At 45.9% G+C, this 18,984-nt stretch overlaps 1 protein-coding gene across 1 annotated transcript in view; it reads right to left on the reverse strand.

Annotated features, from left to right (window-relative positions):
• Window positions 1-18,984, reverse strand: part of LOC115459230 (DNA mismatch repair protein Mlh1-like) — a gene marked incomplete at its 3' end in the record, with an annotated part of 56,064 nt that overhangs the window by 21,873 nt on the left and 15,207 nt on the right. The window contains exons 4-5 of the mRNA XM_030189085.1: window positions 9,324-9,397; window positions 4,323-4,395 (exon numbers count right to left, since the gene is read on the reverse strand). Coding sequence (XP_030044945.1) covers window positions 4,323-4,395; window positions 9,324-9,397 — 147 coding nt within the window. The remainder of the gene's footprint in view (window positions 1-4,322; window positions 4,396-9,323; window positions 9,398-18,984) is intronic.

The following is an 18,984-nucleotide window of genomic DNA, read 5'->3' on the forward strand; positions in this document are numbered from 1 at the left end:
TGTGCAAACCTCATCATCAACTACAGAAGACGTCTGACCGCTGTGCTTGCCAACAAGGGTTTTGCCACCAAGTATTAGGTCTTGTTTGCCAGAGGGATTAAATACTTATTTCCCTCTGCAGAATGCAAATAAATTCATATACTTTCCACAATGTGATTTTCCGGATTTAATTTGTGATGTGCTATCTCTCACTGTTACCAATAACCTACCCTTCAATTATGGGCTGCTCATGTCTTTGTCAGTGGGCAAACTTACAAAATCAGCAAGGGATCAAATACTTATTTCCACCACTGTATAGGAGCTTGCCTCCTCATATCTCAGCTCTTCTACATATTCGGGGGAATGCAGACTTTCTACATGGAGTAGAGAATGGGACATTTTGGAGGTGGGAGGGCTTAGGAGTTTCGTGTTTGAACATGTGCTGCAGCCGAATGACTTATTATTGTCATTGCAGACTCTGGGAGGGGGTTCTTTCATTCAATTGACAGATGTCTTCGCTTATCATCAATTGCACCATTATGTTTCCGCCCTGGACAAGTCTGCACTGTCTGGTCATTATAGATCTAAACTTAATTCCATTTCGGCTCTGAAAGATAAAACCGTTTGTCAGTGTTAGTACTCTGGAGTTCTCCCCTCTGAAAAATACATCAACATTGACAGACAAATGGGGAGCAGATTTAAACAGATCATCTGCTTCTTTCGATTTTAGTAGTTTGATTGCTTGAACCCAAAATCTGACAACAGCTATGGTAGGGAAGCCCCGCCCAGCGACTCCCAGGATGCACTGGACAGGGCGGGGTGCCACCATGTTGGAGGTGGCAGTGTTACTCCCTCCTCAAGGTACATTGGGGGGCACTGAACTACCAGGGTGGGTGGGGAGTAGGGTTGCCCACTGGGCCACCAGGGGTCAGTCTTTTGTGGTGTCGGGGGGGGGGGGGGGGGAGAGGAGGCCACTGGGCCACCAGGAAAACAATTTAAAATTACATGTGTAAGCCTAAAATCTTCTGGTTGCCCCCGGGGCTTTGAGTCCACTTTGTGACCCTTTATATGCAAAAGGTACATTTACCCAGTATCGTCCTACTTGTCTCCATCACTGTTTTACTTTCAAGAAAGGCAAGTTACTTCTCATCGATGTTTCTTCTTCTATCCTTACCTAAGTCACTTTGGCTTTGTATCTATCATGAAAACTGATATTCTGCAGCACCTGTTTTCCAAACAGATTGTTTTCCTTTGGAAGCTTGACTTTTGAGTACTGCTGTTTGGGCGCCACCGGTCTGGCACCCATGACTTTTGGGCAAAGCTGTATTGGCACCAGTCTTTTGAGCATCCAAACAGGAAGTCTAAAAGTCCTCTCCCTCCCCCGCATTGACTGTGATCTCAGCCAGGGGCCATCTGGACCAGCAGAGAAACAGTGCTGCAGGCGAGGTGGTCCTCGGCGCATAAGGAAATTAAAGCTGTCCCAGGCAGTGCCTGTGAGAGAGGACTGAACAGCCAGCATCCTCCGTCACAGGCATTGCCTCTCTCCACCCCCGGCTATTAGTCCTAATTCCAAAACAACTCACTGTTCACTCCACACTGCAGTCCTAACATTGCAAAACTCCTCTTCAATAATCTACTAATAATCATTCTGACTTAAGGGTCCAGTCTCTGGGAATGTCAGCCCAGCTCATCCATCTCTGGTCTGGAACCAAACCTCATCCTTTCCAGAACACTCCCCTTACTTCCAGATGGGGCCAGAACTTTCCTAGCTGGGCCCCCTTTCTTAAAAGGGAACCTATTCTACTCCCTGACAGGCCCCCCATATCTGTCAACCTTAGAAGTGCAAGAACATTTCCTATGAGTTTAGGAGTGGCCTAGTGGTTAGGGTGGTGGACTTTGGTCCTGGGGAACTGAGTTTGATTCCCACTTCAGGCACAGGCAGCTCCTTGTGACTCTGGGCAAGTCACTTGACCCTCCATTGCCCCATGTAAGCCGCATTGAGCCTGCCATGAGTGGGAAAGTGCGGGGTACAAATGTAACAAAAATAAATAGTCCTCCACCATTGTAATCAGAGACACAGAGCTCCCCCTGGTGGCATTCCAAAGACAGGACATGACCTATGCCCATCACTCAAGGCTATGTGTAGAGTTTTCCTGGTGCAATTTACAATTATTTCATGTTTCTTCCTGTCAAGCTCTAGCCAACAGGAAAGCAGCGGTGGCTACTCTGGAAAGGTTATGGGGCTTGGGGTGGTAATTCCTCTAACAAAAGAGAACGGCACAGACTGATACTCCATCCAAATGGCAAATGAAATTTAATGTGGACAAAAGTAAACTGATGCACATTGGGAAGAATAATCCAAATCATAGTTACTTGAGGCTAAGACCCACCTTAGGAGTCAGCACCTGAGAAAAAGATCTAAGTGTAAAAGCAGACAATATGTTGAAATCTTCTGCCCAGTGTGTGGCGACGGCCAAAATGCAAGGATGCTAGGAATTATTATGAAAAGAGATGGTAAGTAAGACTGAGAATACTATAATACCTCCGTATCACTCCATGGTGCAACCTCACCTCGAGTATTTTGTTCAGTTCTGGTCGCTGTATCTCAAAAGAGATACAGAGGAATTAGAAAAGGTACAAAGAAGGGCAGTCAAAACAATTAAGGAGATAGAACTCCTCTCATATGAGGAAAGGCTTAAGAGATTAGGACTCTTCAGCTTGGAAAAAGAGATGGCTGAGGGGGGACATGATGGAGGTCTACAAAATATTTAGTGGTATAGAACGTGTAAATGCAAATTGATTTTTTTTAACTCTTTCAAAAAGTACAAAGACAAGGGGACACTCAAGAAAGTTACATGGCAGTCTTTTCAAATGAACAGAAGGAAATATATGGAGTGGAGGAGTGGCCTAGTGGTTAGGATGGTGGACTTTGGTCCTGGGGAACTGAGGAACTGAGTTCGATTCCCGGCACAGGCAGCTCCTTGTGACTCTGGGCAAGTCACTTAACCCTCCATTGCCCCATGTAAGCCGCATTGAGCCTGCCATGAGTGGGAAAGCGCGGGGTACAAATGTAACAATAATAATAATTTTTTTCACTAAATGAATAGTAAAGCTCTGCAACTCATTGCCAGAGGATGTGGTATCCGTGGTTAGTGTATCTGGGTTTAAAAAAAGTTTGGACAACTTCCTGGAGGAAAAATCCACAACCCGCTACTGAGACAGGCATGGGGATCAGCAGCATGAATCTTGCTACAATTGGGATTCTGTCTGGTACTTGTGACCTGAATTGACCACTGCTAGAAGCAGGATTCTTGGCTAGATGGACCATTGGTCTGAATCAGTATGGCTATTCTTATATTCTTATTTTGTTGTCCAGAAGGAAGGTTCCTTTAGACCTATTCTGGATCTGAAGTGTGTGAATCCGGCACTGTGTATACCACACTTTTGAACAGAGACATTGTGATCAATGATTTCAGCAGTGTGCAGAGGAAGTTCCTAGAGGCCTTGAACCTCAAGAAAGTGCACCTCCATATACCCATTTGTAAGGCTCACCAGAAGTTCTTGAGATACGCAGTTCTGGGCCATCACTATCTTTTCCAGGTTCTGCCTTTTGACTCCTACAATAATTCCCATGCTGTCACGCTAATTTTATACCTGCTCTGAAGAAGATGCAAACGTGTGTATCGATGCACATATTTTGTGAAGTACATATCTGCTGTCATTTACTGTGTTACTTTGTAAATGTCGCAACCTCATCCAAATTCCAAACTACATCCCGGGGAATGCCTACGTGTGGTCCACCTAAAAGCTCACATGCTCTTGCTGGCAGACGTACTTGTATGCCCCTATACACTAGCGTGATTCTATGAGCCACGTTCTGTCTGTAAAACATGTTTTCCATGCAGAAAATGCTTTATAAAATTAATGTTATTTTGAATAAATAATATTTTACACTTCATGGATTGTTCCTGTATTCGCTAGAGTATGTTGGACTAGATCAACTTGTTTGGCTTGCCAGCACACCTGCGTTGCAGAGTCCAATGATAGAACTTGTTGTCCTCCACAATTTACAAAGGATTTCTCCTCTTTCTGGCCTAAATGTTATGCACGTAGAAAGCACCATACCAAAAGCTGTGCGAGCATATAGCTGCATTTGACACAAATATGGAGGGGAGCAAAAAAAAAGGTGCAAGCCCACCCTCTCTTCTCACTGGTGGTGGCGAAGCGAGTATATGGGGTAGGAGGGCACTAGTGGATGAGTCACACAGGATCAAATTATAGCTCGGTAATATCCTGCACATAGGTATCAGGCCCTTAATTTTTTAGCAACAGATCAGGCCTACCGTGATCTGAGTGCCTTGGTTCCCAGCACAAGGTTTAGGTGGAGCTTTCAGTTTCCCATCCGAATAACTTGCTCTAAGAAGGAAAACCAAAAGACTTTTTAGCAACAGCAGGTTTCCATTAAATAGAAGAAAATAATGGTGGTGTGGCTTCTAATAGAGATATTGCATGAAAATCAGCAAGACATCATTAATGAAAAAAAAAAAGAATAATGTTTCTAAGTTGAGGTCTTTATTTTTTTTATCAAGAACTACAAGCTCTCTATAATTCTTCATACACTTATTTTAAAGGTCTTAAGCAAGAAGCTATCAAGCTGCAGTAAAATGCACGCTTTTGACGTGCCTTGATTTACCATGGGAGTCACCAACCTGTGGTATCTTAATATTTCAGGCTGCAAGCCCTGTGGTCCTGGGGCACATCTTAAAGGGGCTACATTGTGCTACCCAACCTCCCACAAATCAAACTGCCCTCCTGATACCCCCAAATTAAGCCCCTCTAAATTAAGCCTTGCCCCCAACTAGAAGTTTCACTGACCCACACAACCAACTCTCCCTTCAAAGTTCACTGGTGTCTAGTGGGATAGAGCAGGTGTGATCCCTAATCATTCCTGCCCTTGCTAGTGATGGGATTCAAAATGGTACTACTCTAGAGTTGGGGACAGGGCTCAATTTTGGGGAGCTTCAAGAGCACAGCTTGATTTGGTGGGGTGTTATGATTGAAGAAGGGGTAGGGGTCTTGGACAGCACAACGTGGCCCCCTTAAGATGAGGCATTAGGCCAGCTTTGTGGCCTAGTAATCCTCGGACTTTAAAATATCCCCAGCATTTCGCTGGCATTACTTTTCCTTGCAAGCCGCATTATAGAACTTACATAGCAATGAGCTGGTTTATATACATTTGCATGTTTTGCATTTCATTACTATGTACCCCACGGTGACTTAAATAATGCTGGGTTTTGGCAAGCAAACCTGCATTAGTGCCCTTTAAGTCGTATTAAGGGCAAATAACAGGTTATAGCCCCAATGCAGCTCCCCCCCATCTATGCATTATGTTTGAGCACAATGCCACGTTACAGTTAGAGTTAATTCACTTATGGCCCGCTGTTCCCATAAGCAGATTACAGCAAGATTCTAGAACACAATAGTCTAGGAAATTACAAAGTATGATTACAAGATGTACTTAAACAAACAGTATCATAAGAGAAAAATAGATAATAAAGGCAACTGCAAACAATTGTTTCTTAGTCCACACATATCTGAAACAATAATGTTTTAAAGGCTTTCTTAAACATAACATAGTTAGCAATAAGTTGTAAATTAACTGATATAAATTTCCAAAATTTAGCAGCTTGAAAGGCAAATAGATAATTTAAAATTTTCTTTGAAGTAATACCTCGGGGATTCAGGAAATCAAAAAATGCCAACTTTTGAAAGATATATAAATAACTCAACAAATGAGTAATGCACAAGAGAAATCACGTGTAATGGAACTTATCCAAATGCAATTTTCTATAACAAATAAGTTCACAATGCCACATAATAAGCAAGGCCTCCAGCGAGAGGCTGCAATAATTTGCATTGGTAAGATCATGAAACAGATGAAGCAGTGGTGGATGCATTCTGATCTAGGCGGAGAGAAGGAGGCAGGAAGCAAGAAGCAGCCTGCATTGAAAGATTACACAGGAATTGCTTGAAGCAGTGGTTCTCAAGCTGTGCGCCATGGCACCCTGGTGCACCACAGCAAATCCCAACCTCCCTCCCACCACCACCCGAACTGCTACTGCAGACAGCAGCAGCGGCGGCGGCAAAACAAACAAAAAAAAAAAAGCAACAGCAGGGCTGCAGCAGCCTTCAAGTATGTATTGTCAGTTCTACTGGTCCTCTGCCCCCGGAACTAGAAGTTGACATCAGCCGGGGCAGGGCATCAGCAGAGCTGACAGCGCATGCCTGAAGGCTGCTGCAGCCCTGCACTTGCTTTTTTTTATTTTGTCATGGCCACTGGGGACACAGGAGATGGGATGAAGTAAAAAAATTGAAGCCAATAAGTCAGTCTATGTTTCCCCTTCCCATTCAAAACAAAGCAAGCAAACCTATGAGCTGCTGCATCCACGTTGTCATTCTTTATTGTTGACAGCATTTTTAATTTAATCTCACTTACATTTTCAAACATACTGGCTCGTGCAGCATACAGATGTACACAGAGGAAGTATAATAACGAAATAACTTTTCATAGGTAGAGTAGTAATTTATTATAAATCGTAATCAGTGTGTCATTTGGAGGGACTGATTATAGGGACACCCTAGCACTGTTATATTTGTGCAGAGAAAAAGATGGAGACAATTGCTCCTCAAGTTCTGTAGTGCGATATGTTATTTCTGTTAACACTGACTCTAAGCTCGCGAGCTGCTCCAATAGTTTACCGAATCGTGGCTCCATGGCTTTGCATACTGCTTCTGTTAGCTGCTGTACTTGCGATTGGGCAAACAGCGGAACCTCGGAGAACTCCACTGCCGCCATCTTTGTTTTGATAGTTCACGTCTCGTCTTTCCCTGATTTTGAGGCTTTCCAGGCATTTTACCCTCCTTTGGATTTAAAATTTTTTACATGTACCGGGCGCCAACCGTTATGGAACAAGTTCAGCTCAGTTAGACCCCCTTTTACCTAAGGCGCGCTCACGTTTTCAGCGTGCGTTAAATTTTAGAGATGCCAATGCATTCCTATGGGCGTCTCTAACATTTAGTGTGCACCAAAAACGTAAGCGCGCCTTAGTAAAAGACCCCCTTAGTTTTGGGTTGTAATTTCAATGGCAACAGAGCGCAGGACCTCAGAGAGAATCAGACTCGCGTCTTCACCTCTCAGCACATCACGTGATCTCCTGTTAAAATTAATTATAAAATCAAAAATATGTTATTTTGTGAATCGCCTAGAGGTTGATGATATGTTTACTTAATACATTTATAAACTAACCATTTCCCCTTCCTTCTGCAGGCCTCAGGCATATTTTCATGTATTTTAAAGAAGTGAGTTGATGTCTAAAAAAGCAAGCTTCTTAACACAATTGACATAGGTTTTTGACTACTAAAAGGTGGTAAGCCCTAATTTGCGCTTGGTAAAACATGAAAATGCTTACCACAAAGCACGTTAAAGTATTTTACAGTAAGCAATTTGTTTGTATGCGCTAAGTGTGCAATAGTTATTTGTTTTGTATTTACTTTCTGGAGGGGATGTCAAGGGCGGAGAATGGGCATGGACATGCTATCCAGCTAGCATGTTCTAATTACCACGCATTAACTGGTTAGCACGTCCATAATGCGAGAGCCTTAAGCATCTCCAAAATAGGAGTCGGTAAGTACTCCCCCATCAATTTTTTTTGAGGTTATGTGTGCTAATGCGAACATTAGTGCACGACCTGAAAAAGAAATACTAGAAATTGCTCGATTCCTAGGTGCACTAGAAATAGGCTTAGTGTGCAGGACAGTCTCACATTAGCACATGCTAAGCCCATTTGCTAGCACACTTTAGTAGACATACCCCATAATTTGATCAGAAGTCAGCTAAATAAAATTGGACTGTTACATGTGCAGTTTCAGTGAGGTATGCGAATAGTTCAAACGCCTGCCTCGACTCTGGCGAAGCTTTCTCCACTGACGTTGAGGGAGTGCCGGCTTGGGTGGCAGTCAACACCGGTCCTGCAGGCCGCACCACAGGCTGAGGACCAGGTGGGGCCACAACGGGAGGCAGAGTAGGCGCAAGCACCCCCAATGCCGATGCACACCGTTGCATGAGGCCATCCAGCAGCTCTCTAGAACTGAGCGATGTGAGGAGACAGTAAAAAAACATGCCCTCTCCTCACCACGGAAAAAGAAGAACAGAGGAGACCGCATTCTTACGGCGGGCGGGAAGGCACTCAAACATGCGCAGTGGAGTGCGTCTCGCACTGCACAAAGCTCTCATTTAGCTTTGGAAAATTCCAGACCGGGCGATGCGGGTCGGTGTCACTCACTTGTGAGAATTATGAGCCTGCTTGTCCTTGGAGGAAATATTCACACCTTGCAGGAAACTATAACTTTTACAGTATTATTACAGTGCTCGGGTATAAAAAATGCAAAATTTTCCTTTGATAGAAATAGTATCAGCTTGGGAAAATATACATGAGTCAGGTTTTAGGACACTACATTTTGTGGAGGTGCAATATAAGACAAGAGTTTTTAGTTAGAAACTGTTAATTGCTGAGAAACATTCTGAATGATTCCCCATTCTTTTTCTAGATGGTTTATTTATTTATGGTTCATTTCTACCCCACATTTTCCCACAAATGCAGACACAATGTGGCCTCCATGAATTAGGAGGGATAATTGCGGGCGGACTGTAAAAAGTGGTATTTTTAAATTTTAAAAGCATGATTTGATAGGGAATGGGAGGTTTAATTGGTATAGAAATTTTGGGGTGATTCGGATAAAGTTTTATTGGGTTTTTATTTAATTTTATTATTTTTCCATTAGTTTCTATGGGGTTAAAATGGGGATTTTGCACTGCTGGCCAGAATTCCGCTGGTCAGCAGTGAAAATTAGAATGTTGGTAATAGTCAGGGATTGGCTAAAAGGGTCTTGGAACGCAAGCCAAGGCTGATTTGGAAGGCAAGCTGTGGTTGCTTGGATTACTGAATTTTTGTAACTATTTTAATTGTATTCTATGAAATCTACTTTCATAAGTCACTTTGGGAAATCCTTCACGATTGATAAAGTTGGCTAAAATATAATACATCACAGAATACTTCAGTTAAACCAGTTATTTGTGACAATTGATCTCTTTACATAAGAACTAACTGCTTTCCCACCTGTTTATACAATTTTAAAGACCAACTGACAAAACAAAAAAAAGCAAATACAATAAAAGTCTTCCAAACAAAAATATTTACAATCATTCCAATTTTAAGGAAAATGTTATACAATTTTCTAGTGTCACTGCACATCAGATGCAGAATAAGCATCGTACTACTCCATACCTGTAAGCGCACTTCCCGTCAGCTGTTTTAGTAGTTATAGTAACATGGGCCACATGACTGATGCTCGCCAATGCCTAGAAGGGGGGAAAAGTTATGCTTGTTTCAGGAAACCTTGTTGAAAAAAACAAGCAAATAACGATCTATGCCAAAATACTGATTTCAGTTCTGAGTTCAATTTTCTTTATTGACAGACACTGATCAGTCAGAATTATAAATAAGTTAACACATATGCATCCAGTTTGTCCCACTTAGAAAGGGTATTCATAGTCCAAATGATGTACATGTAATTATCCTATAGGTAAGAGATTTCTGTAGTTTGAGAAGTCTAGAGATTTTATTCCTAACTGTGAACAATAAAAAAATGTCCGGGTCGATATCCAAAGCAATCTAACCAGCCAGAAACAGCTTCTGGTCAGTTAAATTGCCTGTGTGGGGCAAATCACTAATTTTCAGCGGCACTTAACCATTTAGTGCTGCTGAAAATAACCAGTTATCGCTGAACTGAAAACCAGCTATTTTAGGGGCGTTCCTGGCCGAGTCAGGACACATAACTAGCTATGGGGCACTGCATAAAGATAGGAATGAGTTTTTAAGTGTTGAATATTGCACTTAATCAGTTATGCATTAGCCAGCTCTGGAAACTTGGAAATTCAATGCCACTGCCCAGACATGGCCCAGCACTAAATTTCTGAGTTGAACAGCAACGGTGCTCAGAAAAACGCCGATTGCCGCCAGCTGAATATCAGACCTGTCAAGTCTTACAAGTCTAATATCTATTCCCACCATTAACCTTGACTTTAGACTTCTTATTCATGGGATCAAGTAAGCTTTGTAGAGTAAAACATAAGACGACTGTGTGATTGAAGCTGATGAAGTGTGCAGTGTCATGTATTCCAGGTCTGAGGATCTAGAGGATATTCCAATTTGTTCTGTCCCCATGTTTTTTCAACCCCGATATAGAAGTCCTGCTTTAATGTATTTATAAAAATTTGAACCCACCTTTGGAAAAGATCCTAGTTTGACTATAAGCTCTCTCAATATCCACTCTTCTCTCTGTTAATGATATCCTGCTTCATTTAAGAGAGTGAATTAGCTGGCAGATTATAGTCCCTTTGCAGTTGGATGAAGGATCTCACCTCCAGTTGTGGAGAAGGAGACATGTGTTTTGGGTTTTTGTTTATTTTTTTTTTTTTTGGGGGGGGGGGATGCTGCTGAAGCTTGTTTCTCTATTTATTTTATGGATAGAGTGAGTGCAGTAATTACCCTTTGTGGTAAATGCTGGGCAGATGCTGGGCACATTCCCTGCATGTACTGCTCAAGCTTTGCACTTAACTTGCATTATGTTTTGCACCAAACTCTTACTGCTCTTTCTAAAAGGGCCCCATGAACAGCCTAGGTAGCAAATCTAAATCCTCACAACCATCTGTTAGAACATGTTCATTCCCCATTTCAGAAAGGGAATGAATGTCCACCTATATGTTATACTCACCCAAAACATGCCCAGGCCACGTCCTCTGGGAATATGGATGTTCTCCAGTTTTAGAAATGTATGCAATATGAACTTCTAAATACCAGTTTATATAGTAACACAGTAACATAATAGATGATGAAAGATAAAGACCTGAATGGTCCATCCAGTCTGCCCAACAAGATAAACTCCTAGTACATATATATGATAGGATAATATATGCATACTTGATATCGAACTGCCCTTGCTATTTTCAGGGTACGGACATAGAAACATAGAAGCAGAGGGATCTTGGATTCTCTACAGGAAGAATTGTTTCAGCAGTGGGTGACGGAATCGACGCAGGATGGAGCTATTCTAGACCTAGTGCTTACAAACGGGGACAATGCTTCTGATGTTATGGTGGGAGATCATTTGGCATCTAGTGATCACCGAATGGTGTAATTCAATATTAAACAACCAAACAGCAGCAGTGATCCAAGGAAGGACAAACACTGCAAGAATGTATCCAAATGTCAACTTTAATGGAAACAGGATCCAGCCTGGCCAAGTTTCGGAAAAACCTTTGTCAGGGGTCACATAGGTTTCCACAATACATTCACAGATTTAATGCATGTACAGTGACTGACTTTTGGAACTGGACCAGAGCTTTTGCTGAGCAGGTATTGGTCCTAGGGCTGGCTCTTTTTAACATCTTTGTGAGCGATATTGCGGAAGGGCTGTGTGGTAAGATCTGTCTCTTTGCAGAAGATACCAAACTCTGTAATAGGGTGGACACCCCAGAGGGAGTGAATGGCATGAAGAAGGATCTAGCGAAGCTTGAAGAATGGTCTGAAAACTGGCAACTAAGATTTAATGCTAAGAAATGCCGGGTCCTGCCCTTAGGTTACAAGAATCCAAGGGCACAATACAATGTAGGGGGTGAAGTGCTCCTGTGTACAAAACAAGAGTGGGACTTGGGGGTGATTGTGTATGTTGACCTTAAGGTGGCCAAAAAGGTAGAAAAGGTGACGGTCAAAGCCAGAAGGATGCTTGGGTGCAAAAGGAGAGGAATGATCACCAGGAAAAAAGAGGTGATAGTGCCCTTGTATAAGTCTCTGGCGAGGCCCCACTTATCGAGTACTGTGTGCAATTCTGGAGATCGCACCTACAGAAAGATATAAATAGGATGGAGTTGGTCCAGGGGTGGCTACCAAACTGGTAAGTGGTCTCTGTCATAAAACATACAGTGATAGGTACGGTTAAAGAAGGTAAAGTTTGAGAATGGCTGTACATTCATTTTGTACTGTTTGGTTGAAATTGGTTGTTAGCATTGGGGTGAATGAGATTGTGTAATTTGTGGGGATCTCAATAAATATTTAGAAGTAAATGGGAGGGAGGGTCGGGCAAAATTGCTCAAAAATAATTGATGATGTAATCATTATCTTATTCGCACTCAGATGGATGTTAACTATGTTTTGGTATATTGAATGTGGTGATTGTTCATTTTGTTGATTCATCAATAAATAATTGTTGGAAAAAACAAACAAACATACAGTGATAGGCTCATGAACTTCAACATGTATATGCTGGAAGAGAGGTGGGAGACAGGAGATATGATAGAGATGTTTAAATACCTCAGTGGTGTTAACGTACAGGAGGTGAGCCTTTTTCAAATGAAGGAAAACTCTGGAATGAGAGGGCATAGGATGAAGTTCAGAGGAACAGACTAAGGAAGAATCTAAGACAATACTCTTTCAAGTATTGGGTGGTGGATGCGTGGAATGGCCTCCTGGTGGAGGTCGTGGAGATGAAGCCTGTGTCGGAATTTAAGAAAGTGTGGGACAGACTTGTGGGATCCCTTAAGAAAAAGATTAGTTAGTGGTTACTGTGGAAGGGCAGACTGGGTGGACCATTTGGCCCTTATGTGACGTCATGTTTCTATGTTACATAGTAAATGTCAGCAGATAAAGGCCTACATGGTCCATCCAGTCTATACGAAGAAGTATGGCCAGCACTGGCCTAACTTTCAACTACTAGAGTTGCCGTTGAAGTTTGCTCCAGTCCAACCAAGTCTATCTAGCCATAATCGAGACAAAGACTGTAGAAGTCTGCCCGGCACTAGTTTTACTTCCCAAATACTAGATTTGCTGCTTAAGCACAACTAAGCTGTTTTGATTCCATTCTCTTTTCATATAGAACTCCTTTGTGCTTAGCCCACGCATTCTTGAATTCTGTTACCATTTTCATCACCACCATCAGCTATGGAAGGGTTTTCCACGCATCCACCACCCTTTTCGTGAAAAAGTACTTCCTAACATTACTCCTATGTTGACCACCCTGGATGTCTATAACATGAATAGCGCTTCTAAAATAAGTGCCATGGGTACCTATGTCTTTATATAAAATAGCAGCACTAAAAAGCAGTCAAAATTATGGCTATACTGCAGCTGTGTATGTTTACATCTGCCTGGGAGCTGGTGTAAATATATGTGGTTGAAATATATGGATAGGTGCATATTTTATAACCTATATGCATATTTTGTGACTCTGCCAGTCCATCAAACTGTCAGTGTGAAAAATTATGAACCAAATGCTTCAAATCCGGGCTAAAGGCCTACCTGTTTGATGCTGCTTTTAATTCCTAACTTGTCACCTGCTTGTCACCTTATCTTGTCTTCCTCTCTTCAATAGTCCCTTTTCCCTATGTGTCCTATCTGTCTGTCCTACCCTTATCTGTCCTGTCTGTCTGTCCTGATTTAGATTGTAAGCTCTTTTGAGCAGGGACTGTCTTTTCTTCATGTTCAATTGTGAAACGCTGCGTACAACTGGTAGCGCTATAGAAATGATTTGTAGTAGTAATGATGTGTGCATTGGGCTCAGAACACAATCAGAAGAATAACAACTTATCAGTAACAGTGGGAATGAGCAAGAAGGAAGTGTCTTTCAATCAGTGTTTCCCAGTCTGTCAGGTTTTCAGATATCCACAATGAATGTGCAAGAAAGAGATTTGCATACAATGGAGGCAGTCTATGCAAATCAATCTCAAGTATATTCATTGTGGATATCTTGAAAACCTGAGTGGCAAGGGGGTACTCCAGGACCGACATGGGAAAGGTAAAATTATGTATAATCATACCTGATAATTTTCTTTCCATTAATCATAGCTGATCAATCCATAGACTGGTGGGTTGTGTCCATCTACCAGCAGGTGGAGATAGAGAGCAAACTTTTGCCTCCCTATATGTGGTCATGTGCTGCCGGAAACTCCTCAGTATGTCGATATCAAAGCTCCATCCACAGGACTCAGCACTTAGAGAATTACACCCACGAAGGGACACTCTGCCCAGCTCACCACCGCCGAAACGGGGGAGGGGAATTAACCCAGCTCATCCCCACACAAGTGGGGGAGGGGAATCCGTCCAGCTCATCCCCGTGGAGCGGGGGAGGGACACCACACCCGCCGATGCGGGGGGATCTGGCTTATCCTGCAACCGCAACCGCGGGAGGAGCTGACTGACCCGAACACCGCCGAAGCGGGAGGGGTACAAAACTGCCCTACAGCCGCACGAAGCGGGAGGGAGTGCCGGCAGAATTATAAGTCTCAATCCAGCCCCGTAAAACGGAGGGGAGAGGAATGCAGCAGCTCACTGTAACACAAACTCGTCTTAACTCTTGAAGAATCCAAGTGAAAAAACTTGAACACGAAGTCTTTCTGAAGTAACTGAAGACTAAACTTGAACCTGAAATGCAACCAGAATAAAACAATACAGATATCTGGGAGGGGCTATGGATTGATCAGCTATGATTAATGGAAAGAAAATTATCAGGTATGATTATACATAATTTTACCTTCCATATCATCAAGCTGATCAATCCATAGACTGGTGGGATGTACCGAAGCAGTACTCACCCAGGGCGGGACATAGAAATCCCTGACCGCAACACTGAAGCTCCAAACCGGGCCTCCGCCCGAGCAGCCACAGTCAAGCGGTAATGCTTGGAGAATGTATGGGCCGAAGCCCAAGTTGCCGCCTTGCATATCTCTTCCAAGGAGACGGAACCGGCCTCTGCCATCGAGGCCGCCTGAGCTCTTGTGGAGTGAGCCTTCAGCTGGATAGGCGGCACCTTCCCCGCGGCCACATAAGCCGCTGCAATGGCTTCCTTGACCCATCTTGCCACTGTAGGCTTAGCAGCCTGCAGACCCCTACGAGGACCTGCAAACAGGACAAACAGATGATCCGATTTCCGGAAATCATTGGTCACTTCCAAGTATCTGATGATGACTCGTCTCACATCCAGATATTTAAGAGCAGAGTACTCCTCTGGGTAGTCCTCCCTACGAAAGGAAGGGAGACAGAGCTGCTGATTCACATGGAAGCGAGAAACAATCTTGGGCAGAAAGGAAGGCACTGTGCGAATAGTCACTCCTGCCTCAGTGAACTGCAGAAAAGGCTCTCGACATGAGAGCGCCTGGAGCTCGGAAACTCTTCTGGCTGAAGTGATAGCCACCAAAAAGACTGCTTTCAACGTCAGGTCTTTCAGAGATGCCCTCGACAAGGGTTCAAACGGCGGCTTCTGCAATGCTCTTAGCACCAGGTTGAGATTCCACGCAGGCACCACTGAGTGCAGAGGAGGGCGCAGGTGATTAACTCCCTTGAGAAAGCGCACCACATCTGGCTGGGAAGCCAGGGAAGCACCCTTCAGGCGGCCCCTGAAGCAAGCCAGAGCCGCTACCTGGACCTTAAGGGAACTGAGCGACAGGCCTTTGTCCAGACCTTCTTGCAGGAACGCCAACACTGAAGAAATTGGAGCAGTGAAGGGAGAAAGTGAGCCTGCTTCACACCACGCTGCAAAGATACGCCAAACCCTGGCGTAAGCAGTAGAAGTAGAGCGTTTCCTCGCTCTCAGCATAGTGGCGATGACCTTGTCTGAGAAGCCCTTCTTCCTCAGACGCTGCCGCTCAATAGCCAGGCCGTAAGACCAAAGGGGGAGGGATCCTCCATCACCACGGGACCCTGATGTAACAGGCCCTGCTCCACTGGCAGCCGCAGAGGATCGTCGACTGAGAGCCTGATCAAGTCCGCATACCAGGGACGTCTGGGCCAATCCGGACCCACCAGGATTATCCTGCCGGGATGTCTTGCCACCCGGTCTAGGACCCTGCCCAACATGGGCCAGGGTGGGAACACATAGAGAAGCTCTTGTGTCGGCCATTGTTGGAGAAGAGCATCTACTCCCAGGGATCGAGGGTCCCGTCCTCTGCTGAAGAAGCGCGGCACTTGGCAATTGGCCGATGACGCCATCAGATCTAGGCTCGGCTGGCCCCAGCGCTTCGTGATGTCCAAGAACGCCTGAGCAGATAGCTGCCACTCTCCGGGCTCCAAGGTATGGCGACTGAGAAAGTCCGCCTTGACATTCATGACTCCGGCAATGTGGGCCGCTGACAGCTGTTCCAGGTTCGCTTCCGCCCACTGGCATAGACTCATAGCCTCCTTGGCTAGAGGGGCGCTCTTGGTACCTCCCTGGCGGTTGACATAGGCCACAGCCGTGGCATTGTCCGACAGTACCCGTACAGGCTTCAGCACCAGTACCGGGATGAACTCCAAAAGCGCCAACCGAATGGCTCTGAGTTCCAGGAGGTTGATAGACCACTTCGCCTCTGCAGGAGACCAGAGCCCCTGCGCTGTCCTTCCCAAGCAGTGGGCTCCCCAGCCCGACAATGAGGCGTCCGTCGTGACGACAATCCACTCTGGGGTCACCAGAGGCATTCCTGCAGACAACTTGTCTGTCTGCATCCACCAGCTCAGCGCCTTGCGCACTGCTGGATCCAAGGGAAGACGCACCGCATAATCCTCCGACATCGGAGTCCAGCGCTGCAGCAGAGAGTGTTGTAGCGGTCTCATATGAGCCCTGGCCCAGGGCACCACTTCCATCGTGGCCGTCATAGAGCCCAACAGCTGCACATAGTCCCAAGCCCGAAGAGGAGAGGCTACCAGGAACTGGTCCACCTGAGCCTGAAGCTTGACAATCCGATTGTCTGGCAGGAACACTCTGCCCACTTGGGTGTCGAATCGAACTCCCAGATACTCCAGGGACTGAGTCGGACGCAGCTGGCTCTTCTCCCAGTTGATGATCCATCCCAGGGAGCTCAAAAGAGCAACTACCCGGTCCACAGCTTTGCCGCACTCTGCATAAGAGGGGGCTCGGATCAACCAGTCGTCCAGATAAGGATGGACTTGTACTCCTTCCTTTCGCAGGAAGGCCGCTATGACCACCATTACTTTGGAAAAGGTCCGCGGAGCAGTAGCCAACCCGAACGGGAGGGCTCTGAACTGGAAGTGTCGGCCTAGGACTGCAAAACGCAGAAAGCGTTGATGAGGAGGCCAGATGGGAATATGCAGGTACGCTTCCTTGATGTCCAAGGAAGCCAGGTACTCCCCTGCCTTCACTGCCGCTATAACAGAGCGGAGAGTCTCCATGCGAAAGTGCCGCACTTTCAAGGCCCGATTGACCCCTTTGAGGTCGAGGATAGGCCGGACAGAACCTCCTTTCTTTGGTACCACAAAGTAAATGGAGTAACGCCCCTTGCCAAGCCGACTTTCTGGCACCGGAACGACCGCACCCAGGCGGATCAGATTGTCCAAAGTCTGCTGCACTGCCACAGCTTTGACCGGAGACTTGCAGGGAGAGAGTACAAACCCGTCTCTTAAGGGTCGGCAGAACTCTAGCTTGTAGCCGTCTCTGATGACTTCCAGCACCCAAGCGTCTGAAGTTATTGTGGTCCACTCGCCCAGAAACGAGGACAGCCGTCCTCCAATCTGCACTGGGGCGTGGACCAAGACCCCGTCATTGGGTACGAGACCCTGGGGGAGGACCGGAGGGAGCACCTCCGGGACGGCGGTCTCTGCGAAAAGAACGCTGCTTGGGGGAGAAATGCCTCTTAAAGGAAGAGGGGGCAGAAGAACCCGACCTGCCCGGGCGGTACCGACGGGCTTCCTGAAACCGTCCTCTGGAGGTACCGGGACGAGCACTAGCCCGAGCCCTGACCTCTGGTAACTTCTTGCCCTTAGACGTGCCGAGATCGGTCACGATTTTGTCCAGCTCGACCCCAAAGAGCAGCTTGCCTTTAAAAGGCAACCTAGCCAGGCGGGATTTAGAGGCGTGGTCAGCAGACCAATGTTTCAGCCAAAGCCACCGCCGCGCAGAGACTGTCTGAGCCATGCCTTTAGCTGAGGCTCTCAAGACATCATACAGCAAGTCTGCCAAATAGGCTAAGCCCGATTCCAGGGCTGGCCAATCATCCCTCAAGGAATGATCCGAGGGGGAAGCCCGCTGCACCATAGTCAGGCACGCCCTGGCCACATAGGAGCCGCAAACTGAGGCCTGCAAACTTAAAGCAGCCGCCTCAAAGGACGACCTTAAGGCCGCCTCCAATCTCCTGTCTTGGGCGTCCTTTAGGGCCGTGCCACCTTCCACCGGCAATGCCGTTTTCTTAGTCACCGCAGTGATTAAAGAATCCACGGTAGGCCACAGATAGGCCTCACGTTCACTCACAGCCAAAGGATAGAGGCGGGACATAGCCCTAGCCACTTTAAGGCTCGCTTCTGGGACATCCCATTGAGCCGAAATTAAGGTGTGCATGGCATCATGCACGTGGAAGGTTCTAGGCGGGCGCTTCGTCCCCAGCATAATGGCAGAGCCAACAGGGGCTGAGGGAGAGACGTCCTCCGGAGAGGAAATCTTCAAAGTGTCCATGGCCTGTAACAACAGGTTGGGCAAATCCTCTGGGCGAAAAAGCCGCGCTGCAGAGGGGTCATCCGCTCCATCCGAGCGGGGATCCGTCTCCTCCAAGGAATCCGCAAAGGACCGTTGGGAGACCTCAGACACGCTGCCCTCATCTACATCGGAGGAGACAAATTCCTCCAAGGCCTGGGAATCAACCCGAGGGCGTTTACCTCTGGGAACCTCAACCTCTTTACCAGACGAGGGAGCGGGGGCAGCGTTGTGCATGAGGAAGGCCTGATGCAGCAGCAAAACAAACTCGGGGGAGAAACCCCCCAGACTGTGCACTTCCGCAGCCTGGGCAACAGCCCTAGGCGCACTCTCAACCGGCGCTCGCAACAGCGGGGGAGAGGCCTGCTGCGCATCCAAAATGGCGTCCGGCGCGAAACTCCGCGAAGGAGCCGCGCGGGAAGAACGGCTCTTAACTTT

This window comes from Microcaecilia unicolor, unplaced genomic scaffold (assembly GCF_901765095.1).
Source record: "Microcaecilia unicolor unplaced genomic scaffold, aMicUni1.1, whole genome shotgun sequence".
Taxonomy (NCBI): Eukaryota; Metazoa; Chordata; class Amphibia; order Gymnophiona; family Siphonopidae; genus Microcaecilia; species Microcaecilia unicolor.